The sequence below is a fragment of the Acomys minous genome, assembly GCF_964271855.1.
Source record: "Acomys minous genome assembly, chromosome: 6".
Taxonomy (NCBI): Eukaryota; Metazoa; Chordata; class Mammalia; order Rodentia; family Muridae; genus Acomys; species Acomys minous.
The window spans coordinates 124,448,523-124,476,166 of NC_140487.1; the positions used below are offsets into that span (position 1 = coordinate 124,448,523).

The 27,644-nt window shown below is 48.2% G+C and overlaps 1 protein-coding gene across 6 annotated transcripts; it reads left to right on the forward strand.

Moving 5' to 3' along the window:
• The first annotated feature begins 34 nt into the window (after positions 1–34).
• Positions 35–26,639, forward strand: TNFRSF9 (TNF receptor superfamily member 9). Of its 6 annotated transcripts, none has more exons than XM_084788214.1 (8): positions 35–141; positions 10,848–10,971; positions 11,585–11,689; positions 13,872–14,009; positions 14,609–14,678; positions 16,113–16,243; positions 17,488–17,622; positions 26,386–26,639. In XM_084788214.1, exons 2-8 carry the CDS (start codon positions 10,872–10,874, stop codon positions 26,475–26,477), a joined length of 771 nt encoding a protein of 256 aa, XP_084644340.1. In that variant the 5' UTR covers positions 35–141; positions 10,848–10,871; the 3' UTR covers positions 26,478–26,639. The 6 variants fall into 6 exon arrangements, with proteins under 6 accessions (XP_084644340.1, XP_084644341.1, XP_084644342.1 ...); XM_084788215.1 differs by lacking the exon at positions 35–141 and adding an exon at positions 8,716–9,080; XM_084788216.1 differs by lacking the exon at positions 35–141 and adding an exon at positions 9,108–9,519.
• Positions 26,640–27,644: the final 1,005 nt, after the last annotated feature.

The window sequence follows — 27,644 nt, forward strand, 5'->3', positions numbered from 1 at the left end:
ATCTTCCTCCTGCGTGTCACCGTTCACCACACTGAGGCACCAGCTGTCATGCAGACTCTGCTTCCCCACTTGTAGTGGCGTGGATCCGGAGAGTGGAGGCAAAGCAGGACCAGCCAGGAGTGAGGAGACGTCAGGTGGCGGGTGAGGACAGCAAGAACAGATCCTCAGGGCGATAGCTTCAGTGAGACAGTTCATTTTAATGGGGGCAGGGGACAAAGGCTACTTAAACTTTTGGGGTGTGGGTAGGGGCTTTCTGGGTGAGTGTACATCATTGGCCAGGGCCAGGGTGCTGGGGACCCCTTCATTTACATAAGAAGGAATTTCAGGTGCTGCCGGACATTACCTTATAGGGGGAGAGAAAGTTTAACTGGGTTACTGGGCTACCTGGGGGGGGGGGAGGCAAAGGTGGGGGCTCATGGCTACGTGCGCCCAGACACACAGGCCCAGGGCAGAGGGGGAACAATCCTACTTATGCCCATCTCAGGATGATATTTCCAGGATCTGGACGTGCCACGCCCCCACTATTGCTTCAAGTCGGCCTCCCTGGTCTGAGCGTAGTGGCATCTGTGTACTTGAGAGTCTCGTCATGGGAAGGGGGAGGTGGCAGCAGAAGTTGGGACACTGGCCTGCAGTAAACTCAGGCATCTCTTCCTCCACATCAGAACGGCAACCATCGCTCTGAGGGAATAGGAGGTTAATTAAAAGACTCAAGCCGGGAGTGGTGGCTTCTGCCTGTGATCCCGGCACTCAGGAAGCCGAGTGTCTTAGTCACTGCTCTATTGCTTTGAAGAGGCACCATGACCAAGGCAACTCTTATCAAAGAAAGCATTTAACTGAGGGCTGGCTTACAGTTTCCGAAGCTTAGTCCATTAATCATCACGGCGGGAAGCGTGGCAGCGTGCAGGTGTGGTGACGGACAAGGAGTTAAGAACTATATCCTGGTCCACAAGTAAGAGAAAGAGAGCCAGCCAGCCAGACTGACTGGCTGACTGACTGAGCTTGGCACAGGCTTTTGAAACCTTCAAGTCTACCCCCAGTGCCATACTTTCTCCAACAAGGCCACACCTGTTAATCCTTTTAATCCTTTCAGACAGTGCCGCTTCCTGGTGACTCAGCATTCGGATATGTGAGCCTAGGGGGGCTGTTCTTACTCAAACACCACACTGAGGGAGGAGAAGAGCTGCAAGGTCAAGGCCAGCCCGAGCCACAGTGTGAGACAGACAGACACGCTGCACACAGATCTTCAGACTTGCCTTTACCTCACAGGGCTGAGAATGCAAACATCATGTGACGTCAGGAGCATAAAAGCCCTGTTGCCCACAGATCCATAGGGAAACCAGGAGTGTTAAGCACGCGGGGGTTGCCTTTTCAAAGGAAAAGATGTTTAGCTTGGTCTTCCATGCAGAAGGCTGGGAATCGGAGGTGATGAACAGCCTGGTGATCTGCATCCTCTAAAGGGCCAGGCCATCTCAAGCTCCCACAACCAGGAAAGAAGGTGGCTAATAGCCCAAATGACGTGCACACTAATCTACAACGGAGACCATGGTGGATCCTTCCCCAGGTCCTTAAGCCTGTCTCTAGAGCCTATCTTCCTGGAAGAAAGGACACATACTCTGAGTTGAGTTTAGATGTAAGTGGGCCTCCTTGTGCACCAGGGATTGAATTACACCAGGAAACATTTCCCAAACTGTACTGTGTTAAAATGTGTTAAAGATAGATTTATTGTGCATATAGTATTCTGCCTGCATGTACACCTGCACACCAGAAGAGGGCACCAGATCTCATTGTAGATGGTTGTGAGCCACCATGTGGTTGCTGGGAATTGAACTCAGGACCTTTAGGAAGAACAGACTAGTGCTCTTAACCTCTGAGCCATCTCTCCAGCCCTTGCGTTAACTGTGTTTACAATAAACCCCTTGGGGTCAGACTCTAGAAACTTGAACCAGCCTGGCTAAGGTTTCCTTCTTGCTTCTTGAAGTTTGTTTCTCTGCTAAACATGGTGTTTGCAGGGATTTCCCCCCCCCTCAAGGTGCTACCAGCCCCAGCTTTGCTTTTGTGAGTAATTGTAAATCATGGCAGGCACATGATAATGAAGAAATCCATCCAGTATCAAATCCCACCCAGATGGTATTTGCAAACCTTGGTAGGAGCTAAAGAAATGGCTCAGTTGGAAAAGCCCTTGCCCGAACGCAGAAGGAGCAGTTCCCAGGGGTCCTGCTGACATACTCAAGACAGACAGACAGACAGACAGACAGACAGACAGACACACACACACACACACACACACACACACACACACACACACACGTGTAAGATACTCACTAGTAAAGCGACAGTTTTCTTTAGCCTCGCTGTCTTCCACAACAACTGACACAGAGAGAGTGTGACTTATTTTACAAGCTTAAAGCACCAGAGCTGGACAGATTTCACCTCTCTAAGCCACTTAGCTGTCTCTCAGCTACACAACCCAAGTCACCAGTAAGCCATCCTTTCTGGGCTGGATCTGCTCCATCAGATCACATCCTCTTTCTCCATCTTCTCTTCCTCCCTGCTCCTGGCCCTCCCTCCACCCCCAAGCTGGGGAACCTCAGCTCCACCTTGCTCTCTTCTGCCAAGTCACCAGCTTCAGCATTTGCTATTAACCAGTCAACTTTGAATTAGGTAAAGCAAAGTTTACACAACAAAGACAGGTGTGTGTGTGGGAATGTGCTCATCTGGGTAGCAGCAACCAGATCTTGGGGGCCAGTAATTAGTATAGATACATAGCACAAGACCAACCCCCAACACACAAGTAAAATATTTAAAATTTTACATCTGACTTTAGACAGGGTTTCTCTGTGTAGCCTTGGCTGTCCTGGACTCGCTCTATAGACCAGGCTGGCCTTGAACTCATATTGATCCACCTGCCTCTGCCTCCCGAGTGCTGGGATTAATGGTATACGCCACTACGGCCTGGCTAAATATATTTTCATAAAGGCTTCAACATTATCTGTTAAAATTAAACTGTAATGAATAAATAGTAAATGCTATTATTAAATACTAATATTTAATAAGACATTTAAAATACTCAATATGGGATTTTTTTGTTTTTTATTTTTGGTTTTTGGAGACAGGGTTTCTCTGTGTAGCCTTGGCTGTCTTGGACTCACTTTGTAAACCAGGCTGGCCTTGAATTCACAGCGATCCGCCTGCTTCCTGAGTGCTAGGATTAAAGGCATGTGCAACCATGCCCAGCTAATATAGGATTTTTTAATATTTCAAATTTTTCTTGTGTTGATTTTTTTTTTCTTTTGAGATTTAGTCTCATTTTGTGGCCATGGGTAGCCTGGAACTTGCTGTACACATTAGACTGGCCTTGAACTCACAGGTATCCACCTGTCTCTGCTTCCCAAGAACAGGAATGACAGAAGTATGTCACCACTTCCGGCTATATTAGAATTCAATTTATCTACAATTCTGAAGTTCAGTTTCATCCTAGATGAGTCTAATAACGATTAAGTATTAAGTTTTTGTGCTGTCTAGTCCAGATGCCCATATTTGAAGATGACACGAGACGCCTAAGCTCGCAGAATATTGCTGCAGCTGTTACGGAGTCCGTGAGTCACAAGGTCTTTTCCCTGGAACTATGCGTTGGGGCAGAAGTAGGATGAAGGAAACTGATGCACAGGGTATGTGTGAACCATGGTTCCCTGGAGAGCCCCACAGCCCAGCCTCGCCAGCGCGGTGACTGGTAGGTAACCATCAGAGCGTAGTCACAGGCACAGACACTTGCAAACCGTGCTTCTGTGGCTTGTGGGGCTGGCTGGAGAGCACTTAGCAACGGATCTTAGATGACACACTTCTTGTAAATTCCTGGAGGTGCTCTGTGGGCTTCCACAGATGCTCCGCCTGTGCCCTTGCGCAGGGCTGGGACACTGAGGTTGCTCTGAAGGAAGGCACACGTTTTTTTTTGTTTTTTGTTTTTTGGGTTTTTTTTTTTTTTTTTGGTTTTTCGACACAGGGTCTCTCTGTGTAGCCTTGGCTGTCCTGGACTCGCTTTGTAGACCAGGCTGGCCTCGAACTCACAACGATCCACCTGCCTCTGCCTCCCAAGTGCTGGGATTAAAGGCGTGCGCCACCACGCCCGGCTGGCACACGTTTTTTTATGAGCCACGAATGTGCAGTGGCCACCACACAGGGGAGCACAGGAGCCAGGCTGGCTGCCAGCACTCATTTCTCCATACCTACTGTTGCTTCCTTCTTCTGGGTCACCCTCCTTCACGGGTTTTTGTTTGTCTGTCTTTTTTTTTTAATCCACTTTCCTTTGTCCAGGTTCTGTTTGATCTTCCCTTCTGAGTCAGCTTCTCCTGTATCACAAGTGAATAAATGTCTTAACTGAAGATTACTACGGGACAGCTGCCCAGGGTGTGGGGTCAAGGTTGTAAGGGCGTAGAATAGTCCTTAGACTCCTCTGAACGGCCCCTGAGGGCACAGAAGCACTTTTCACAGGAACGGGCTCTTTTCCTTTCTGGGTCTTTTTTCTCCTTGTCCCTCTTCCCCATCTCCCTTTCTTTCCCTCCCTGCCTCTCTCTTCACAGAAGCTCAAGTCGCCAAGGTTGGTCCTGAGCTGACTGGTAGCTGAGGATGACCTTGAACTCCTGGTCCTGCCTTCACATCCAAATGTTGGGTTTTCTGCTGTGTGCTACAGTGATTGGCATCTTTGTCTTTCTTTTAAGCATCTCCTTTAGCTTCTTAGAGCAGATGAGACCTCATGCTGGCTAGACTCAGAGTCACACTCACTGGAGATGTCCACAGACAGGGAGGCAACCAACTCATACGGAGCTGGTCCCTGGCTCAATCCTAGAATGTGGCAGAAGCTGCTTTACGGATATTGTCAAGGGCTGATGCTCTGTGTTTGGACTTGGGAAGATTTTGTAGGGGTGTGTGTGTGTGTGTGTGTGTGTGTGTGTATGTGTGTGTTTAGGACTGCATTTGGAGGGATGGAGAAATGTCTCAGCGGTTAAGAGCACTGTCTGTTCTTCCAAAGGTCCTGAGTTCAATTCCCTGCAACCACTTGGTGGCTCACAACCATCTCTAATGAGATCTGGTGCCTTCTTCTGGCAGGCAGGCAGAATACTGTATAAATAATAAATAAATAAATCTTTAAAAGAAGACTGCATTTGGAAGGTTAGTAAGACAAGATGGATAAAGCGGTATTTCATGTATTTTAAAAGCAAATGGCCATCTAAGCTTTTTGCTGGCTCAGGCAGTGCCTCATGTCACCTACCTCTGTTACTGTGGAGATTTGTCACACAAAGCTGCAGGGATGTGGTGACAGTCGAGGAGAACTTTGCGTAGACCACTCCTGAAGCCGTTGGTCTGGCTCAGCTGAGCCAGTTTTATCAGGCTGATAAAACTAATCGTGAGAATCTCTTAGCTCAGTGGAGACATGTGTCACGGGCAGAGGAGCCCAAGAATGTCACTGTGGTGGGAAAGGAGTGACATTGCTACAGGAGAGGTGGGAGCTCTGCCCACAACCGCCCAGATGGCAGGCTTAGGCAGCACTCAGCTAAATGTCACCACGCAGCAGGGGCCCAGAGCACCCACAGTATGATACGTGGAAAGGCCACTGGGCTAGCCCAGGACATTGAAAGCTTCAGGTGAACTGATTGGCAGTGTGTTGTTATAGTGTGACAGACTTCCGGTCACCGCAAGGCTGGCAGGGTACATCCTACATGGTCACCTCCCTCTGGTCTTCTCGCGTGGCTCTTGGTCGGTAGCTGCTTTGGTGATGCTGGCTTTGGGAGTCTGGGGATTGGATATTTCAAAACCGATCTCATGAGAGTTCTGTTTTCTTCGGAAACACAAGCCAGGTGTTGTGATTTATGCAAATCCCATTAGTTTGTTCCCTTTATTTCTCAGTAGACAGGATGGGGACCAGGATTACTGTACTATATAATCTGATTGGATAAATGGAGACTTAAGAATGCTAAAAGAGGGGCTGAAGAGATGGCTCAGCGGTTAAGAGCACTGACTGACTGCTCTTCCAGAGGTCATGAGTTCAATTCCCAGCAACCACATGGTGGCTGACAACCATAATGTGATCTGATGTGCACTGTATACATAATAAATAAATCTTAAAAATAAATAATAAAAATTTAAAAAAAAGAAAAAAAGAATGCTAAGAGATCTGTCTGAGGTCACATAACCATAAATGTCAGAGTCTAGATCCATCCAGGTCAGACTGATGGGCAAGTGTGGCCTTGTAACCACCACACCATGCCCCGACTCCCTCCCTCTTGGGATTCAAGCAAGTCAGAATCCTGAGGAACACAAATCAAACCTCAGTGAGTTGCCACCCCCACGCCTACCACTTGTCTTAGTGTGTGGAGAACTTGAAACCTCTGTTTGATACGGACGGGGTTGTGCACGGATGCAGCGCTGTGGAAAACAATGGCCCCACAGTGAAAGAGAGCACAGGAGACACACACACACACACACACACACACACACACACACACACACACACGAGAATGATTCAGGGATGCGCATGGCATATGGCTTACCAGAATGACAGCATAAAGGCTCCAGGGGGAAGCTACAAAAATTCATTACCTGCCGAATGGATACACAGAATGGGATCCATCCTTCTGAAGGAATATTACTACACCAAGAAAAGGAATGAAGTTTCATCACATTCTACAACACGAATGGACCTGAAAAATATGCTAAGTGAAAGAAGCCAGTCACAGAAAACCACAGATTGGCTAATTATATTTCATGAGCGTCTAGAAGAGAAAGTGCAGAGAGATAAGATGTGTTTCAGGGAAACACCACATATGTGGGATTTGGGCCACCCATCCCCCCCTCACAGGGTATCTCTGTGGATCTCTGGCTGTCCTGAGCTCACTCTGTAGGTCAGGCTGGCCTCAAACTCAGATTCACCTGCCTCTGCCTCCCAAATTATGGGATTAAAGGTGTGTTCCGCCACACCCAGCTTTAGGGATTTCTGTTTTTAAATAGCTCTTAAAAGCTAGGCATGGGCCAGCACTTGAGAAGCAGACACAGGTGGATCTCTGTGAGTCTGAGGCCAGCCTGGTCTACAAAGTGAGTCCAGGACAGCCAAGGCTACACAGAAAAAAACCTGCTTCAAACAAAGAAAGAAAGAAACGAAAACTAGGCATGGTGGCATACGCTTTTAATCCCAGAACTCAGGGGGCAGAGGCAGGCACATGGATCTCTGGGAGTCTGAGGCCAGCATAATCTCCATAGTGAGTTCCAGGCCAGCCAAGGCTAAATATTGAGAGAGACACTGTCTCAAAAAATTACAAAAAGAAAAAAAAAGTGTACGTGTGTTTGCCTGTGTGAGTATATGTGCACCATAGGCATGCAATGCCTGAGAAGGCCAGAAGAGGGTATCAGACTTCCTTAGCCTAGAGTTTCAGCTGCCATGTGGAAGACTGGAAATGAAACCCAGGTCCTCTCCAGAACAACCTTTGCTTCTAACCACTGAGCCAACTCTCCAGGCCCAGGACTCATTCCTGACTGATGGGAACGTTCTGTCACTGACTAGAGGTGAGTTTCACAGTAGAGTGAATGTACTAAAACCTACGGAACTTTGTACATCTCACATGTTGAAATGTATGTCATGGGACACGAGACCTTATTAGTGTTGGATGCAAGCAGTCCCTGAGCCCTCAGCTGTAGGGCCCAGGTTTTGTATGTGGGCACAGAAAGCCACTTGAGGTTTATTTTAAAAGATATTTGTTGTAAAGATTTATTTAACTATTTTTAAATAATGTGCATGTGCACACCAGTGCCTTCAGGGGCCAAAAGCATTGGATCTCTTGAAGCTGGAGTTCCAGGCAGCTTGAGTCTTCTGCAAGAACAGTATGTACTCTGGGCCATCTCTCCAGCCCCTTCTATGTTTAAATTATGTATATGGGGTGTGTGTGTGCGCGTGCATGCACTCGTGTGTGTGTGTGTGTGTGTGTGTGTGTGTGTGTGTGTGTGAATGCAGGTGCCTGAGGAGTCCATAATAGGGCGCTGGCGCTCCCTGAGTTAGACTTACAGGTGGCTGTCAGCTGCCCAGTGTGGGTGCTGGGAACCAAATTCAGGCCCTCAGCAAGAGCAGCCAGTGCCCCTAACCACTGGGCCACCTCTCCACTCCCTGAACTGGAGGTTTCTAAGGGAGGCAGTGGGTGGCGTGACTGGCTCATGTAGACCTGGAAAGCGATCCGCACGCAAATGTTTTCTTAAATGTCAGCTCTCTTCCATATCCCTCATCCTTCAGCCCAAGGGCACGCCTCCATCTCTCTTGTGGAAAAGTACTTCCTTGTCATTTGAATTCTAGTGGGAAGTCCAGCAATTTGAGATAAAACTGCCCTTTTTAAGGACAGGGTCTTGCTGCATAAGCCGGCCTGACTCGGAACTCAGAACTCGTGACTCTGCTGCTTCGGCCACCCACGTTCTGGAATTACAGCTGTGTGTCCCCCCCCCCCCCCCCCGCCCCACGTCTCCCCCCTACCCCCTACCCTTCCCCCCCCCTCCAGGCTCTCTCACTGCGATCCCCCTCCCAGCCAGCCTGCAATCTCCTGAGCATCTCTAGTCACTTGATGAGCAAGTTAATCTCAGTTTCCACGGCAACCACTTCCTCCATCCCTTCTCCTCCCCCCTTCTCCTTCCTTCTTCCCTCCCTCCTGATTTCCATCCCCCCTCCTCCCTGCCAGTTCTCTTCCTCCTGCCCTTTGCTCTTCATCACTCCTCTCTCCCCTCTTCCTTCTCCTCCACTTCTTTTTCCCTCACTAAACATTTCTCTAAAAATTGTTCATGGTACTCCACTTTGTTCAGCAACATCACCCTGGGAGCACCCTGCTTCCCTCACCTTTCCTGTCCTGCATTTTTTCCTTCCTGCCTCAATCTCATGCGCATGTGTGTCACACACACACACACACACACACACACACACACACACACACACACACACAGTACATCCTGTCCTGCTGGTCCTCCGCCTGGACACACAGCCAGAGCCGTCTCATTTGCATAAGGACATCCTGATGATAACAGCTGGAGGCTGACCCCTCGGCTCCCATCCAAGGGTGAGTCGTCTCTCCCCAGCACAGCTCAGATCTGGGTTTAAGAGGCGTGTGTCTCTGTTGTCATGGTTTAGGACAGTCTTTTTGGCCCTAAGTCTCCAACATCCTAAGGACACGTTACAAGCTTTGGCACAGATACAGGACTATGTGACGTGAGCAAATGTCCTAATAATGGCCAGCAGCTGATTCCAAGAAACCCTTCAAAGTGACGTTACCAAGCGGGGACCTTTGGGGCTTTTGAGGGTAACAAGGAGACAAACCACCTCACAGGGCAGCGTGGGGATTTCCCAGGAGGCTCTGCTCAGTTGAGTCACAGGCCCTGTGTTTGACCTGTGGTCTTCTGGAGCGGCAGAACCGCACTGAGCTTCTGAGGAGCAGAAGGTTCTTCGCTGCTCTGAGATCACAAGGTTTGTCTGCTTGGGACTTGTCCGGGGCTAGAGAAGTAAGGACGGGCTGTGTTCCCATTGCAGATTTCTAGACTTTTCTTCTCTTGTTATCTATAACTTCCATCTCATAGACCACTGTATAAAGACCAAGTAGGTGCTCTCATATTTTTTTTTCTTTTCTTTACTTTCTTTCTTTTCTGGTTCTCCTGGGTGCTAGGATGACAGGTGTGAGCCACGGTGCCTGACTCAGTGTCAGCGTGTCGCACATGCTAGGCAAGCACTCCTCCAGCTTAGCTTCATCCCTAGACTCAGGAATTTTTTTTATTGCCTTTTTTGTTTGTTTGTTTGTTTTTTTAACAAGCTTCAAGTCTCAAAATTGGCAAGTGTAGATCTGTGCTTAAAAAACTATGATAGATATGGTGGCTCACACCTTTAATCCCAGCACTCAGCAGGCAGAGGCAGGGGGATCGCTGTAAGTTCGAGGACAGCCTGGTCTACAAAGTGAGTCCAGGACAGCCAGGGCTACACAGAGAAACCCTGTCTCAAAAAGAAAAACAAAAAATACCCAGGCGACAAGGGCAGAACAATAACCACAGGACCCCTGCTCGCTGAGGGGACCCGTGAGATGGCACCTCTCATCTGGACTCTGCTTCCGAGCCAGCATGGCTGCCGTCTGGATGCCAGTGCCAATCTCTGAAAGTCCCTGATGTTCCTGCCCCTTTGTCCCTGTGTTTGTGAGCTGGCGGCTACTGCAGGATCTCTGTGAATTTGCTGTTTTCATAATATTCCAGGGTTTGTTTGTTTTTAAGATTTTTTAAAACCTTTTCAATTGTGTTTGTGTGTTTGTTTGTACTCACTTGAGAGCAGCCAGCCAGGAGCACGGGACCCCCCTGGAGCTGGAGTTATAGACAGCTGTGAGGTGCCCAACATGGGTGCTGGGAACCAAACCTGGGTCCTCTGCAAGAGCAGGGTGTGCTCCCAACCACTAAACCATCTCTCCACCCCCAGCATTCCAGTGTTAACTGCTCCTTAAAATCCCGCAGAGCTGTTTTAAGTGTTGTTGGCAGCGTAGATAGTTCTGTAAGGGAAACCCACCCTGCTTATATTTTGCAGAATGGCATTTGTGAGGTAGCCTCTTCTCTTAAAGACAGGGTCTCATGTAGCCCAGGCTGGCTTTCAGCTTACTCTGCAGCGGAGGCTGGCCTTGAACTCTTTATCCTCCCGCTTCCAGCTCCTCAGTGCAGGGGATTACGGGCACCTGCCACCACTCTGGGTTTTTTTTGCATCCTGGTGCGTGTTAAGCAGGCATTTTACGAACCAAGCCACACCACCAGCCAGGGAGCAGCTCATTTGCTTGAGACACATTTGGAATCTCCTTTGCTAGCGTCCTGTGGATGAGAGACTCGGGATGGGGAAAAACTGTTACAACCTAGTGATGATCACGCTGTTGGTGTTGGGCACTGGAAGGACAAGCGCCATACCGAACTTCTGCAACAGTTGTGAGCCTGGTAAGTACCAAACCAGGTGCGTCTCCTGACTGCTGAAAACTGTCTGATTAGCCCGGCTCGGCGACTACTCTGTCCCTCACAAAAGCTCGTTGGAGACAACAAAGTAGCCACGGGCCCCCAGCTCACTCACTTACCCTTGGCACCTCAACTTACCTTTACCCTCTGAGCATGATCGGAGCTTTCTCATAGCTCGCTTGGAAGGGCCCCAGGACAGGCTCCGGACAGCACGTGGTAAATGCGAGCTTTGTATATGAGGTGCATTCTGCAGCAAGGAACAAGCAGGTGGCAGCATCACTCTTCTCTTGGGTCCTGCCCTGTTGCTCTGCGCTCTGTGCAGAGGAATCACAGTCCTGTGCAGCAACAGATGCCGGGTTTTCTTTTCTTGGTTTCTTCGTTACAGTGTTTATATGATATCCCCAGCTGCTGGATTAGGCCAGGAGTCGCCCTGCAAAAGCATACAGTCTTAAAATGCCAGTCAATAAGCATGTCTATCACTGTAATGCCTACAGGACAGATGGAACATTTATTTTGATTTTCTTGTAAATGCCATAATGTGTTGAGTGACTGATGGTCATGTGTTGTCAGACACAAACGCCTGTGATACTTCCTTCAGGTAGTTTCTGCAGTAAAGACCCACAGATCTGTAAAAAATGCCCTTCGAGTACCTACTCCACCACATATGGACGGCCGTACTGTGAGCTCTGCAGAGTGTGTGAAGGTAGGCCCGCCTGTCTGTTCTGAAATGGGACCGTGCTGTTGCCCAGGAGGACTGGAGCTCCCGCCTGCGGGCCTCAGCCTCCCAGCACTGGAGGTCTGCTCTCAGTGGAGGCGTCTTCATCTTTTAAGACTGTTGGGAACATATTTGGTCCCTGTTTACTAACTGATCTCTGTTTAAAAGCTAGAGCCTCTCAGGGGTGCTGACACCTCTGCCCACAGCCAGGTGTAGTTAAATTCTTTCATGAAATAGCAATCATTTTTGATGAGCTTTTTCTTTCTTTCTTTCTTTTCTTTTCTTTCTTTTTTTTTAAGTTTTTCAAGACAGGGTTTCTCTCTGTAGCTTTGGCTGTCCTGGACTCAATTTGTAGACCAGGCTGGCCTCGAACTCACAGCAATCTACCTGCCTCTGCCTCCCGAGTGCTGGGATTAAAGGCGTGTGCCACCACTGCCCGGCTTCGATGAGCTTTTAAAATAACAGAGCAAATACTCATTTGACAGGAGAGACTTTTTTTAAAAAGTTATTTATTATGTATATCATGTGCACCTGCACACCAGAAGAGGGCACCAGATCTCATTATAGATGGCTGTGAGCCACTATGTGGTTGCTGGGAATTGAACTCAGGACCTTTGGAAAAGCAGCCAGTGCTCTTAAACCTCTGAGCCATCACTCCAGCCCAACATGAGAGGCCTTTGTTATTGTTTTTGTTTTGTTTTGTTTTGTTTTGAGGCTGGGTCTCATTATGTGTCCCTGGATGACCTGGAACTTGCTAGACAGACTTAGCTGCCCTTGAACTCAGAGAGATCTACCTGCCTCTACCCCTGGAGTGCTGAGACTGAAGGCGCGCACTACCATGCCTGGCTTTGTTTGTTTGTTTGTAAATAGCATCTCATGTAGCCCAGGCTTCTCATCTTCCTGTCCAGATGCTGAGCTTACAGGCGTGTTCCACTGCAGTTTATGACAGTGGGTTCTCAACCTTCCTAAGGCTGTAACCCTTTAATACAGTTCCTCATGTTGTAGTGATCCCCAAACCATAAAATTATTTTTGTTGCTACTTCATAACTGTAATTTCGCTACTGTTATGAATCATAATGTTATGAATCTGTGTTTTTCTGATGACCTTAGACAACCCCTGTGAAACGGTAATTCAACTCCTGTTTTGTTTTCTTTTTTAAATGAAAATCCAAAATGTTCTATTTTGCCAATAATGGCTCAGGAGCCAGATGCTAGGGTGAAAACCTGCTAGCTCAGAGAGGCAGAGAAAGCACCCAGCTGACCTTCCTACTCAGCTCAGGCCCCAATAGGAAAAGCCCAAAAGGCTCACTAGCTCACTGACAGCCCAGGAGGAAAAAGGCCAAAACACTCAAGACCAAAGGCTTGCTAGCTCAAAGCCCCTCCCTGCCCCAAAAGGCCAAAGACCAAGGAGCTGAAAAGCTGAAGAGCCAAAGAGCCCAAAGCTAAAAGCCCAAGAGCCCCTGCTACTTCTACACTGTCTCACATACGCCTCACCTCAAAGTCCTGCCTACTCTTTAATCCCTGTCAGCTGGTTTCTTGCTTTGCCTCTTAACCTAGGGTTAGCTTTATTAAATCCTGTGTACAGAAAGCTCTTGGATTAAAGGTGTGTGTTGGGGCTCAACTGCACCAAACGAAAGACAGGCTTTTACAGTTCACAATCTTTGGGATCACAGTGGGATCAAATATCCTGTAACAAACCCCCAAAGGGGTTGCTACCCACAGGTTGAGAGGCACTGGTTTATGAGGCCCTGGAGATGGGACCCAGGGCTTCGGCACACTGGGCGAGCACTCTACCGCCAAGCTGCATCCCTAGCCCAAGAAAAGCCTTTCATGAGAAAAGTGTAAAAATATTGTAGTAGAGATTGAAAATAAAACAGTAGAAGCCAAGTCATTGTGGCACCCAGATCCAGCACTAGAAAACTGAAACAGGAGGATTTTTAGTTTACCACTAGCCTGGGCTACAACAGTGAGACCCTATTTCAAAAAAAATAAAAGAAAGAAATAGGAAAAAACACAACATTCTGAAGTTATAATGTCACTAACATTATAAGCAGAGCAATCGTGTGTGTGTGTGTGTGTGTGTGTGTGTGTGTGTGTGTGTAAGTGCAGAACAAAAGTCTGTTTCCTGGATCTGGAGGTCACGGGTAACCCAGCGCTGGGGCTATTGCAGGCTATTTCAGGTATAAGAAGCCTTGCACCCCCACCAGCAATGCCGAGTGCGACTGCGCCGAGGGATTCCACTGCTGGGGGGTAGATTGTGAAGTGTGCGAAGAGGACTGCAAGCCAGGCCAAGAGTTAACAGAGCAGGGTAGGTTGGTTCTTTTTCCACGAGACGTGCTCCTTATGGCTTGAGAGCATAACAAAGCGCTGGGTCGGGGCGCGGTGCGTGATGCTAACACTGTGCTTTACCGCTATTCTTGTCCACGCTCCACTGTATTCCCACACAGAAGGGATTTGAAACCAGGACACTTTGTTAATAATCATGAGTGCCCCGTGTGTGTACACGTCTTAGGTGTAGACACCATCCCTTGCCTGATTAGATCGAAACTGAGCACTCTCGGGCCTTCCATTGGAGAGTCACTAAGCAAGTGCTGTGGAGACACGGCTTTATGAGCGACTGCTGTCCATGCAGAGGACCCACGTTCAGTTCCCAGCACCCCACACCAGGCAGCTCACAGTGGCCTGGCATGACAGCTCCCTCTCTGATGCTCTCTCCTGGACTCTGCGGGCATCCGCACCTACAGATACATGCATCCGTGCACGCGAATAAAACATTTATATTAACCTTTGAGATGAGCATAAGGCCATTTGCGAAGGTTAACCTAATGGACCCAGCTGTTCCTTTGTCGCAAGGAAAAGCTGTGCAACGGTGAGATGCTTTCCGTTGATTCTCAGTCTTTCTTTAAGGTTGCAAAAGTTGTGGCTTTGGAATGTTTAATGATCAGAACGCTAGTGGCACCTGTCGACCCTGGACAAAGTACGTATATAACTCCCATTTTCTTACAACACAAAGAGCCTGGGATAAACTGAAAGTCGAAGGACATTGTCACTGGGATGTAAACACACCCCTAGGTGACATGGGAGCGCTGTGAGGTTACGGAACCTCATATGAATGGGGGTATTTCCTCACAACACAAGCTGGTGCATAGTGGAGGGCAGAGCCTTCTGTCTCTCGAACATGTCATACATATGTGGTGTGCTGGCCACTGGAGGGACATAGCCAGTAGCATGGGTCCAAATGTGCTCATGGACCTGCAAGATTAGCACTGGGCCCTGGGGATGGGCATTGGTCCAGGTGAGGTTTGATGGTGCCTAGGACAACAGGGGTATGGGTATGGAACACACTGGCTGAGAGATTGCAAAGGGAAATTGACAGTCATATGGGCTGCTGAGTCTGATAAAATCCCATTTTAAATGCCTGTGATCTTTTCCTGTTTCATTTCCTTAGCAGACAGTGAGGGTTGTTTTTTTGTTGTTGTTGTTGTTACTTTGGTTACATATTTATAATACTTTTACAAATGTACTGATAGGAAGTAGAATAGATTTTTAAAACAGGTCTTTCAAGATAAATCGATTACAATGTTCAAGTTAGTGTTTGTAAAATGGGGCCATGAACGGGGATCTAAAGAAAAGGGAAAAGCCTGTGTGATGCTGGTGATGATGACGATGATGATGATGGTGATGGTAGCGATGACAGCAATGATGACAGTGATGATAAAGATGGTGGTGATGATGGTACGGATGATGGTGGCGGTGACGGTGATGATGGTGAGGACAGTGAGGATGATGGTGATGGTAGCAACAACAGTTGTATGCATTGACTGTACCCAGCATGTGAGATTCTGTCCCTGGGACTTATTCATTTGGTTTTATCCCAGTCCTGGGAGCACAGGCTACCCCCCCAACACACACACCCTTAAGCTGCTGAGCAAACCAAGGCTTAGACGGGCTTTATACATTTGCTGAAGGTCACCCTGAAGGGGCAGACCCAGGGTTTATGCCTATGCTGTCTGCTGCTGCTGCTGGAAACCCTGTCCCACATGTGGCCAAGTCAGTTTAAGGAGCAAGAACTTGGGGTTGAGAGACTAGTGAGTCACGACGTGTTGAGCCACACTGGCTGACTAGTGTCATGGAACAAGACAGAGTGTGTGTGGCTTCTCAAGTCGGGGAGAGAGGGCCTGATGAGTGGGTGGACTGGGGTGAAGCTTATGGGACCTTGAAAGCTGAGGGAAACGGGTGGAGGCCAGAGAACTTGGAACTTTCTCACATGGTCTGTCCTCTGCTTGTGAACCCAGGCCCATCCACCTTGTCACTTGGTTGTTTTGTAGGGGGACATATACTAACTTTTTTTTCACAGTGCTCCTCCGTACCTATATTAATCATCTGAACTCCTTCTCTTGACCTGTCTAAGCTGTTCCCTAAATGGAAAGTCTGTGCTTAAGAATGGGACCGAGAAGTCAGATGTGGTCTGTGGACCCAGTCTGGTCAGCCTTCCTCCAGGTACCTCCCTCCCTTCCATTCCTACTCCGGAGAAAATATCAGGTGATTGCTTTATTGCTACTAAAATACAAGTTAATGTGCAGTTATGGCAGCACACAACTGCAATCACAGCACTGTGGGGGCTGAGGCAGGAGGTTGGCAAGTTCCAAGCTAGCCTGGGATATATAAGAATAGGCTACCCTGCCGGTTGCCTACACACCTTTAATCCCAGCACTTGGGAGGCAGAGGTAGGCGGATCACTGTGAGTTCGAGGCCAGCCTGGTCTACAAAGCAAGTCCAGGATAGTCAAGGCTACACAGAGAAACCCTATCTCAAAAACAAAACAATAACAAAAAAAAAAAAAGAAAGAAAGAAAGAAAGAAAAAAGAAAAGAAAAGAAAGAAAGAAAGAAAGAAATGGGCTACCCCCCTTTTATAACCCCTTGAAAAAGCTTATCCAAATAAATGCATGACATTTATTCAAACTACATAGGAATTCCCTCAGCACTGCTGGGTCTCCCAGCTCTGCCACAGCAGGAAGCGCTGGTGTACCCTCCCTTTTGTACCCTGCCTTATTTTCCTCGGTGTTGTTATTCAATCAGTAATCATTAATAGTGACCCTAATCACAAACAGGTAACATGCCTTTACAAAGGCTGAGTCCAGTGGACTGATGATGGGCCTTGTAGTTTCTCTGTGTTCAGTAGGCCAGGCTGCTTAGTTTCTCTAGGCATCTAGGAAAATCATTGTTTGTTTGTTTTTGTTTTGCTTTTCGCTTGTTTGTTTTTGTTTTTCGAGCAAGGTTTCTCTGTGTAGCCTTGGCTGTCCTGGACTCACTTTGTAGACCAGGCTGGCCTTGAACTCACAGCAATCTGCCTGCCTCTGCCTCCCCAGTGCTGGGATTAAAGGCGTGCGCCACCATACCCGGCTCCATTAAATCATTTGTAAAAGTCCCTTGGGTTCACATGCTAGAAAGGCCCTGGATTCCATGCCCAGACCTGTGTGAATCCGGGCATGGTGATGCATGCCTGTAATCCCACTCTGGTAGTGAAGGCGGGAAGATCAGGAGTCTAAGGTCATCCTCAGGTACACATGGAGTTTGAGACTAGCCTGGGATACATGAGACCCAGTCTAAAAAATCCAACAGAATAAACAAACAATAGAGAGTAAACTCATCAATTTACTGAGTTGTGGGTTGAGGTGCCCAGGGCTATGCCTCCCAGAGCCCATGCACTTTGGGGGTTGAGGGGTGAGTTCAGATCAAGCTTGCCCACTAAACACTTTGCCGTTTCTCTCCCTGCTCCCCAAAGGAGAACGCTCCGTGAATGTCCTTACCTTATTCCTGGCGCTGACAACGGCTGTGCTGCTGTTCCTGCTCGTCGTCATCTTTGGACTCTCCATGGCCAGATGGATCAGGAAGAAATCCCCCTACGTATTCAAGCAACGTAAGGCCAATACAACATGGGATTCTGGGAGTCAGGTGGAAGGCAGGTCACGTGTCTGGGAGTCAAAGGACCATCGTGCTGTCTTCCTGTTCCAGGGCGAGCTCAGGAAAAGTGCCTTTACTCACCTAGCTTAGTTTTTCTTTTTTAAGTTATGGGCATATGATAGGCTAGCACGATGGTTGTAAAGCCAGGACAAACTTGTTCCCACAAGCTGAGTGGCAATGTCTGGAGACTACTGTAGAGTGAGAACTTTGGTTTCTTTAAAGACACAGAAATATTATAAGAACGTGTTTTTGTTTTAATCCCAGGTGTCGGGTACTGGGCTGCTTTGGACTGTCCACAGCAGCTGACTATGAGTTGCCTCGTGCTCTAGCAGGGGTGTGACTTTGCCAGCTGCAGATAGTTTCTGCGAGTTTGTGACCTTTGGAATTCTGGGGGCTTTTCAGAGGGTACAGAAGTGCTAGAGCCCCGACAGAAGGGGCTGCTTGGCTGGTTGGTGGTTGGCGGTTGAGGTTTGTCAAGTAGTCATGAGCGAGGAGATGGAAAGAAGAAATTAGATGTCCTCACTGCGAAGATCAAACTCGCCCCTAATCAGCAGGAAGTAGTCTAACGATATTGTCGTCCCCTCTCCCCTCTAAACTCCTTTCTCTCCTACTTAGGGGGTTGAAGGGGAAGAAGTAAAGGGGTGGGGAATGGCGGAAGGAAAAGGAACCCACAAAGTAGCCAGAAGTCTGGCTACACCGCTGAGGTGGCCGTGTCTCGGTGCCAGGAGACGTGGTTGGAGTAGAGGGGCTGGGGAGGCTGCTCCAAACCCAGAATGCACAGGGTGGCCTCCCAGCCACAAGGGTTGGGATCTGCATGTCCCTAGGGCAGAGACAGTGACAGCACAGAGTGCAGAGAGGGAAATGGACACATGTGCCACGGCCCCAGATAACTGTGCACGTGTGAGTGTGGGCACCAGTCAGCCTGTGCCCCACGGTGGCACAAGGGAATCAGGAGAGAGTGATGCTCGGAAGTCGGGGAGACAGCTCAGTTGGTAAAGTGTTTGTTTTAGACAAAGACACGCTACCACCCAGATCCATGTAAAAAGCAGGGGCCGGTTTTGAACCCCAACCCAGGACAGGCAGTAACAGGCAGGCCCCAGGGGCTTTCTAACCAGCCAGCCTTGCCTCGTTGGTGAAGTCACACAAAAAAACAAACTAAGGTGGTCTTCTGACCTCAAACACGCGTGTGCATTTGCACACCTGCACACAGAGCGCCACTCCCCCAGCATTACTTCTCTGGGTGGTGAAAAGCCTTGGCCTTGGTACTGGTCCGTACTTCAGGAAGTAGGGAGAACTGGATGATGTTGACATGGGTGACAGCTGGACTACTGCAGAGTGAATGAAAGATTTCGAAGGCAGATTTCATTCATTGATAAGGTAAATAAGACTCTATGAGGAATCAAGCTAGTGTCACGGTGTCAGTACCCCCTTCACAAAAGCCTTCAGTGGCTCATACACAAGACAGCCTCTCCTTTGAGCCTGTGAAGGACAGGATGAGGGCTGATAGGCCACTTAATAGAGGTTCAAAGAGCCAGGCACAGTGATGCACACCTGTAATGCCAGCACCCAGGAGGCAGAGGCAGGCAGGTATCTGTAAGTTCGAGGCTAGCCTGGTCTACAAAGTTAGTCCAGGACAGCCAAGACTACACAGAGAAGCCCTATATTAAAAAAAAAAAAAAGACACACACACACACACACACACACACACACACACACACACACACACACGTCTGAAGACAGACCTGGAGAGGTGATTGGCTAGGTAACTCTTGCTGTGCACTAGCCACTGAGTCATTTTCCAGACTTTACTTTTGTTTTTTAACCTGTAGTGGAGAAAGATGTGGGACTGAGAAACTTGGGTCCTGTCCAAGTAGGCAGGGCAAACTTTTCAAAACTGATGGGCCCACACCGAATGCCTCCTCAGTGGGGCTGTAGTGCCATTTGCTCCACTTCCGTGGGAAAGCTGGGTGTGGTGGCACTATTTTTATCATCTGGTGGGTGGGGGGTCGTGGCTCACTGTGGTTTTGATTTGCCTTTCCTTGGTGATGGCTGAGGTTAGATCCCTTTCTACATCTGATTGGCTGTTTGAATTTCTTACTCTGAGAAGTCCTCCCACAGGGCCAACTGTCCTTTCTTATCAATGAAGGGGACACTGTGCTTGTCTCCAGCTGCAGATGTCTGGTTCCCTTTTTTCTGGTATTTCCCTCTCCTTCTTAACTCTCTGTTTCTGGTGGAGCAGCCTCTAAGCTACCTAAGGAGCCATCATCACGTCCCCAGCCAGGGTGACAAGAAGGTTCCTGACAACATGTCTTCAATGGTATTAATTAGAGAGTGACTTGCACTCATTAAAAATACAAAACCAAACCAAAAACAAAACAAACCTTTAAAAACCCTTTCATTTTTATATAATTACACATTCATAGAATGTCACAACCAAGGAACAGAAGGCATTCACAGGTCCCTAACATCACAGTGAGGCCAGGGCAACGATGCACAGAACACATACAGCTGTGGGTCACTTTGTCAGAGGTGCAGATACATGTGACACAACTGAAATATAGAACTTGTCAAGTGGGGCATGGGCTGCATGCCTGTATCCTCGGTCACATCAGAGACTGAAGCAAGAGGCTCTCAAGCTGAAAGCCCTAGCACACACAAGCAAATGAAAGCCCCCCAGACTACCCAGAAGCAGCATCCGGCCCTGTGGGCCCTCTCAGCCCCTTTACTCCGCACCTTCCCTTTCTCTGGCAGCCACTCAACTGTTTTCCACTTTTGATCCCTATCTTTTAAAATTTATTATTTTATTTATGTTACATGTGTTTGCTTGCTTGAGTTAATGTGCAGCACATGCATGTGGGAACACATGGAGGCCAGATCCCCTGGGACTGGACTTACAGGCAGTTATGCGTCACTGTGTGCGTGCTTGGAACTGATCTAGGGTCCTCTGAAAGAGCAGCAAGTGCTCTTAACTACTGAGCCATCTCTCTAGCCCTGTGTTTCTTTTACTCTTACATGTTTGAAAAAAAAATCTATGAACACTTCTGTGTAGGTTTCATGTGAAGGTACATTTTTATGTCTCATGATAAATTCATTTGTAGGGTCTTATGTTTAGAATTTTAGTTTGTTGTTGTTGTTTTTTAATCTAATTTGTGTGTGTGCCTGTGTCACCGTGAGCATGCCAAGATCAGAAGACAACCTGCCAAAGTAGATTCTCCCTGGCCACTTGGCTGAGGCAGTCTCTCTTGCTCCCACAGAGCTGTGTGGACTAACGGGCCCTCAAGCTCCCCACCCCCACCTGTCTCTGTGTTGCATCCACCCTGCCAGATGCTTGCCACTGCATTTGGCTTAAAAAGAGTTTACGTGTGTGTGCTCATGTGTACAGTCACATACAAGTGCACGTGTGTAGATCAGAGGAGTCCTAGGAGGAGTAGGTACTCTCTCTTTCTACCACGACGGTCCCAGGACCAAACCCGAGCTGTCAGGCTCCGGCAGCAGGTGCTTTTCTTTGGCAAGCTGCCTCACTCTCCAGCCCACATCTGAAGACCCTTCACTACGTCCTGGGTCTGAAGGGTTGAGACTCCACCCCCACCCCCGTGTTAGTGCCTACAAGTTTTACACTTTTGTGTTTGACATTTAAAGTTGTAAGTTAGTTAGCTATATACATATAAAGTGTGAAGAATTAGGGCAGGATTTTTTTTTTTCCTTTTGGGGGTAGGGTGCTGCACATGCCTGGTTGCTCCAGTGTCACTCAAAGAAAACAGGATCTTCCCTTTTCCGTCAGCCCAAGTCACTGGCTGAGCTTCTCTCCTGTTACAGCTGTGTGCCCAACCCAGCACCACCCAGCCTTGATTACTGCAGGTTCAAAATCAGTCTCAACAGGCACGCAGTGGCGCACGCCTTTAATCCCAGCACTCGGGGAGGCAGAGGCAGGCGGATCTCTGTGAGTTCGAGGCCAGCCTGGTCTATAAAGTGAGTCCAGGACAGCCAAGGCTACACAGAGAGACTCTGTCTTGAAAAACAAAAACAAAAACAAAAACAAAATATCAAAAAACAAAACAAACAGACAAAAACTCAGTCTCAGAGCTGTGTGGAGTGTGGAGGACACTTCCTGCTTCACCTTTTTCAGATTTGTTTTACCTACTTTTTATCTCTTTTCTATTTCCATGTGGACTTTGTGAGGCTCTTATCTGTGTCCACAGAAAATCAGCTGGTGTTCTGGCACAGATACCATGAATTTTGTGCATCAGCTTGGGAGGAAACTGCTTCTCACTTAGCTGTCCTGATCTATGAAAGTAGTCTCTCTTTAAACTTTCTCTTATCTTACTAGTGTTTTATAATTTAAAACATATAAGATCCTGATGCATTTTTTTTTTTTTTAGATTTAGGCCTGAGTATTTACTGCCCCTGCCCCCCATTTTCGTGTGTGTGTGTGTGTGTGTGTGTGTGTGTGTGTGTGTGTTATAAATGCGTGTATATTTTTGCATACATTTGGGCATACCCGTGTGGGTGAACATGCATGTAGAGGCCCTATTTTGACATTAGGACATTTTGTTTTGTTTTGTTTTTTCCTCACCCTTTTCAATGAAGCAGCGACTGCCAATCAAACTCAGAGCTACCGATATGGCTCTTGCTATGCAGCTTGCTCTGAGGATCTGGTCTCATCTCTCTGTTTCCCGAGGCAGCCAGGCTGCCATGCTCACCTGGCCATTTTGTGTGATTCTAGGGAGCCAAACTCCAGTCCTCATGAGTGGGTGGTGAGCACTTTGGTCACTGAGCCATCTCCTCACACTTTGCGAAAATCCTTTTTTAAAATTACACACACACACACACACACACACACACACACACACACACACACACGTGTGTGCACATACACACGTGTAATTGAATGTTATGTATGTGAATCGGTGCCCTTGAAGGGTGGACAAGGATGACAGAACCCCGGGGTTGGAGGTTGAGAACTCCCTGACATGGGTGCTGGGAACTGAACTCAGGTCTTCTGGAAGAGCAGCAAGCTCTCTTAACCACTGAGCAGCTCTCCAGCCACAGTCCTTTGTTTGTTTTGTTGGTTTTGTTTTTTGAGACAGGGTTTCTCTGTGTAGGCCTGGCTGTCCTGGTCTGCAGACCAGGCTGGCCTTGAATTTAGGGCATCTACTGGGATTAAGGAGTGAGCCACCACTGTCTCACTGCCCTGTCCCACCTCCTTTTTTCTTCCCTAAGTAACTGGACATGACACAGTGCCTTACGTCATGTGTTCATTATATCAATATATATATATCTGTGTCTCTGAGGAACACACTCACACACGCTCAATGAGGGTCTTGCAGTTCCCCTGGGATATTCTGCATAGACCACAATGTTGTCTATAGACAGGGACAATGTTTCCCCTTCCGTATGGTGGGTGATACTTCCTGCTGGCCTCCATAACTTCTCTTTTTGTTGTTTGTTTGTTTGTTTGTTTGTTTGTTTTATTTTATTGAGACAGGGTTTCTCTGTGTAGCCTTGGTTGGTCTGGACTCTCTTTGTAGACAGGCTGGCCTTGAACTCACAGAGATTCTCCTGCCTCTGCCTCCCGAGTGTTCGGATTAAGGGCGTGCACCACCACGCCCAGCCTACCTCTGTGATTTCTCATGGGAGGTCGGCTGTTACTCCACTGCAGTGTCCCCAGTAAGTGGCATGGCGTTCCTCTCGGCTGCTCTTGAGGCTCTTCTCTGGCTTTCGTGTTCAGAGCTTTGACTGGGACGTGATTGGAGTCCTGGACACACCTGGTTTGAGGTTCAGTCAGCTTCTAGAACTTGTAGACTTTGCCTTTTCCCAGATCTGAGCCAGTGGAAGGTAGTAGTGAATCAGCCAGTATTTCTTCAAATGTGTTCTAGACCATTCCGCCGGTGTCCTTTCTCCTGCCCTCCATGCCTCAGGGATGTGAATTCAGACCTCTTGGCAGAGCCCCGCCTGTCCTTAAGGCTCCAGCCATTTCTCCAAGTCATGTCTCTCTGGATTGGATAATGACATTTCTCCCTCTGTCCTCTTCATTCTCCTGTGAAGACATTCACTGGTTTTTCAAATTTTCATTTATCATAATTTTTTTTTCAGTTTTAAAACAGCTATGGGTTCTTTTTTAGTCTCTCTCTGGTTCTCCCTTCTGGTCTTAAACTCCCGGCCTCAAGCAACACTTCTGCCTCCGTCTCCCAAGTGGCTGGGACTCTTGGCGTACACCACTGCACATGGCTCCCCAACATTACTTAATCTTCCTCTGTTTCTGATGTGTTCCTAGTTGCTTGTTGGGCGTTTTGATGGAGGCTACTTTAGATTCTTTGCTTAGCATCTGCGACTCAACTGAGTCTTTTCAAATTGAGATTTTCCTGGTTTCCAGAGTGAGACTGCAGCGAAACCCATCATGTTATGACAATTGGAGCCTGGTGTAAACCTTGTTTCCCCGGAGGCCACGCCCAGGGGGATCTGCTCTAAACGTGGAGGAGGGCTTGCTGATAGCTTTGTATGGAGAGATCCTTCCAGGCCTCAGCTGACATCACTCTGGCTTAGCACACTTAGCACACGACAAAGCACGCTTGGTTACTGCTGTCTAGGTGGCCTCCACTGACACTGCCAGGATGGCACCGGGGGTGGCGGTATAGTCTGAGGCTGCATCAGCTTCCTCCGAGAGGAGCAGGAGAACCTGAATGGTCCAGGGTGACAATGAAGGTGTCCCACAGCCCTTCCCTGTGGGGGTCTGGGTGTGGCCCTGGCCTCTGCCCTGATTGTCTAGAACTGTGGTTCTCAACCTGCTGTGACCTTGTTTTTTTTTTTAATGATTATTTATTTATTTATTATGTATACAATATTCTGCCTGCATGTACACCTGCTGGCCAGAAGAGAACACCAGATCTCATTATAGATGGTTGTGAGCCACCATGTGGTTGCTGGGAATTGAACTCTGGACCTCTGGAAGAGTAGAGCCTCTCTCTGAGCCATCTCTCCAGCCCCCATGCTGTGACCCTTTAATATGTTTGTCATGGTGTGGTGACCTCCAACCTTAAAATTATTTTCATTGCTGCTTCGCAATTTTGCTGTTATGAATTGTTATATAAATATCTGTGTTTCTCAATGGTCTTAGGTGACCTCTGTGAAAGGGTCATTCAACTCTTTGGAGGTGGGGGCGGGGTGTCTCACCTCACAGTTTGAGAACCACTGGTTTAGAAGGTTTCCATCTTGCTAGACTACTCTGTCCCTGATCGTGTAGCTGGAAAGAACAGGGTTTTCCGGCCTCTGTGCTGGGCCCCCCAGCCTCCCAGGCTCCCACTCTTCCGGTTCCGCTCTGGCAGCAGGAGGTGGAAGGAAAACCAGGCGACTTACTGCTGTGCTGTTTCTTAGGCCCTGAGATTCTTGGCTCATCTGCCCTCTCCTCTCTACCTTACAGCCATCTTGTGTTTGTTTCATAGGCTGTGTGTGGAGTTTTGGACAGTACAGAACAGCAAATATAGGAAAGCAGTCCTCTTCTTCCTCTTCTTCCTCTTCTTCTTCTTCTTCTTCTTTTCCTTCTTCTTCTTCTTCTTCTTCTTCCTCTTCTTCTTCCTCTTCTTTGTTTGTTTTTGCTTTTTTGTTGTTTTTTTTTTGTTTTGGGGGGTTTTTTGTTGTTTTGTTTTGTTTTGTTGTTGTTGTTGTTGTTTGAGACAGGGTTTCTCTGTGTAGCCCTTGGCTGTCTTGGACTCACTTCGTAGACAAGGCTGGCCTGGAACTCACAGCGATCCACCTGCCTCTGTCTCCCGAGTGCTGGGATTTAAAGATGTGCACCACCACGCCCGCCCGGCTAAGCAGGGCCTCTTCTACCCCGAGTGACTCATTACTGCTTTATTAATCTCAGATCCAATTATAAAAGATGTCCAGTCAGCACTTCCCAGTCTTAACTTTGCTCCCCTCCCCTCCCCTTCCTGCCTTTTAAAATAAGATCTAGGGCACAGAAGCATGGCGCTGGAACAGGGCCTTCCACTTTGTTAAGTTAGAAGGAACTGGAGCTGGAAGGCTGCACCCAGCTCTAAGCGGAGACATGTCACAGCTGTGTGGAACAGAGCCACAGCCGCAGAAGGCGCAGCCCCGCACAGATCGGCTCTTTGCTTTAAGGAATGGCAGTAGTGGTGCCACAGGATCACGTGGAAAGGAAATGAGAATAAAACAGGGGCTTCTGCACTGAATCCCACACGGTGCCCGCAACATGGGCCATGATTCGTGCTGCTGGGTGGTGGGCTCAAGCTTGCGTTTGTTGCTGTTGTTTGGACGGGGTTGTATAAAATATAGAAAATGGTGTTTTTTAAAGAATCAAGAAAGGAAGAAAGGAAGAGAGGGAGGGAGAGGGGGGGAGGGAGGGAGGAAGGATTGAGGGAAGGAGGGAAGGAAATAAATTCTGGCCCGTTGGGGGCGTGCCTGTGATCCCAGCCCTTGGGAGGTTGAGCTAGGGGATCACCTCATGTTCCGGGCCAGCTTGATCTACAGAGAGAGTTTTAAGTCCGCCTAGACAACAGAGTGAGAGCCTGTCTGCAAACAAAGCAAAACGCAATAAAATAAAATACAGAAAGATAACATCAGCAACCTCTAGAAAGCTCATATATGCCCTCACCTGGCTGTGGGCAAGTTTGCTCACCTTAGCGTTGAGAGCACTCGGGGATGTGGCTCACGTACAGAACTGTGTCCAGCTGCCTCTCACGTTGTTTCCATTGCTTCCCAGCACTTAAGATGGCGGTTCAAATGGCTCAAGAGGAAGATGCTTGTAGCTGCCGATTTCCGCAGGAAGAAGAAGGAGGAAGCTATGAGCTGTGATGTGCTGTCCTGTAGCACAAGGGATCCCCGAACCCTGACCTCAAACACCATCCCAGATAATGTGTAGGCATGCACCCCATCCAAACCTCTTCTAATGCTAACACTGTATTTTTTTTTTACCATTTTAAATCCTTTTTTAATTTAAAAATTTTATGCATATGACTGTTTTGCCTGCCTGTGTGTGTGCCCTAACACTTGTTCCTGATGTCTGCGAGGCCAGAAGAGAAGGAGGGGGTTGGATCGAGAGGACTTATGGATGTCTGTGAGCCACCACATGGGTGTTGGGAATCAAACCTGGGTCCTTTGCAAGGGCAGCCAGTGCTCTTAACCACTGTGCCATCTCCCCAGCCCTTTTCCTTAACTATTTTTTTCCCGAGGCAGGGTTTCTCTGTGTAGCCTTCGCTGTCCTGGACTCACTCTGTAGACCAGGCTGGTCTCAAACTCACAGTGATCCACCTGCCTCTGCCTCCTGAGTGTGGGAAGAATGGGTGGTGAAAGACCAATTTCTAGATTCTCCTTAACAACATATGTATGGGATTTTTATTTGTTTGCTTGTTTGGTTTTTGTTTGTTTGTTTGTTTGTTTGTTCGCTGTCCTGGACTCACTCTGTAGACCAGGCTGGCCTTGAACTCACAGTGATCTACCTGCCTCTGCCTCCTGAGTGCTGTGATTACAGGCGTGCACCACTATGCCTGGCTGATATATTATGTTTAATCTAAGGAAAATGACAGTTTCAATTGGATCACGTAGACCAATGGTCCAGCTAAAATCATTGTAAAATTCTTGTAGGTATGCATATGTATGCATGTGTGTGTGTGTGCGTGTGTGTGTGTGTGTGTGTGTGTGTGTGTGTGTAAACATGATACATGACAATAACCTATAAGATGCAGCATGTTTCCACAACCACGTTGGGTTCCTCACCCACTATAATACCGCCCTGCACTGTCTGGAGAGTGGGAGCTCACGCATTCCTGTCAGAGTTTGAGGGGATCTTCTGGGGTGTTCACGTGTCTGCCTCCCCTGTGTCTCTCCATCCCCTCTGCCTGTTCCCCTGTGTCAGGCTCATCAGTAAACAGGCCACTTAGGAAAAGTACAAGGCACTGCGAGCAGGGGATCTCCTGTGACTTCACAGTGGGAACAAGGCCTCCAAACCATAGCCAGACCTCG

Excerpts from the sequence above, each read along its gene's own strand:
- TNFRSF9 (XM_084788214.1), top strand. The coding sequence starts at position 10,872 with ATGGGGAAAAACTGTTACAACCTAGTGATGATCACGCTGTTGGTGTTG. Across the intron at positions 14,010-14,608 it reads CCAAGAGTTAACAGAGCAGG|GTTGCAAAAGTTGTGGCTTT; the intron begins GTAGGTTGGTTC and ends TCTTTCTTTAAG. Across the intron at positions 16,244-17,487 it reads TACTCCGGAGAAAATATCAG|GAGAACGCTCCGTGAATGTC; the intron begins GTGATTGCTTTA and ends TGCTCCCCAAAG.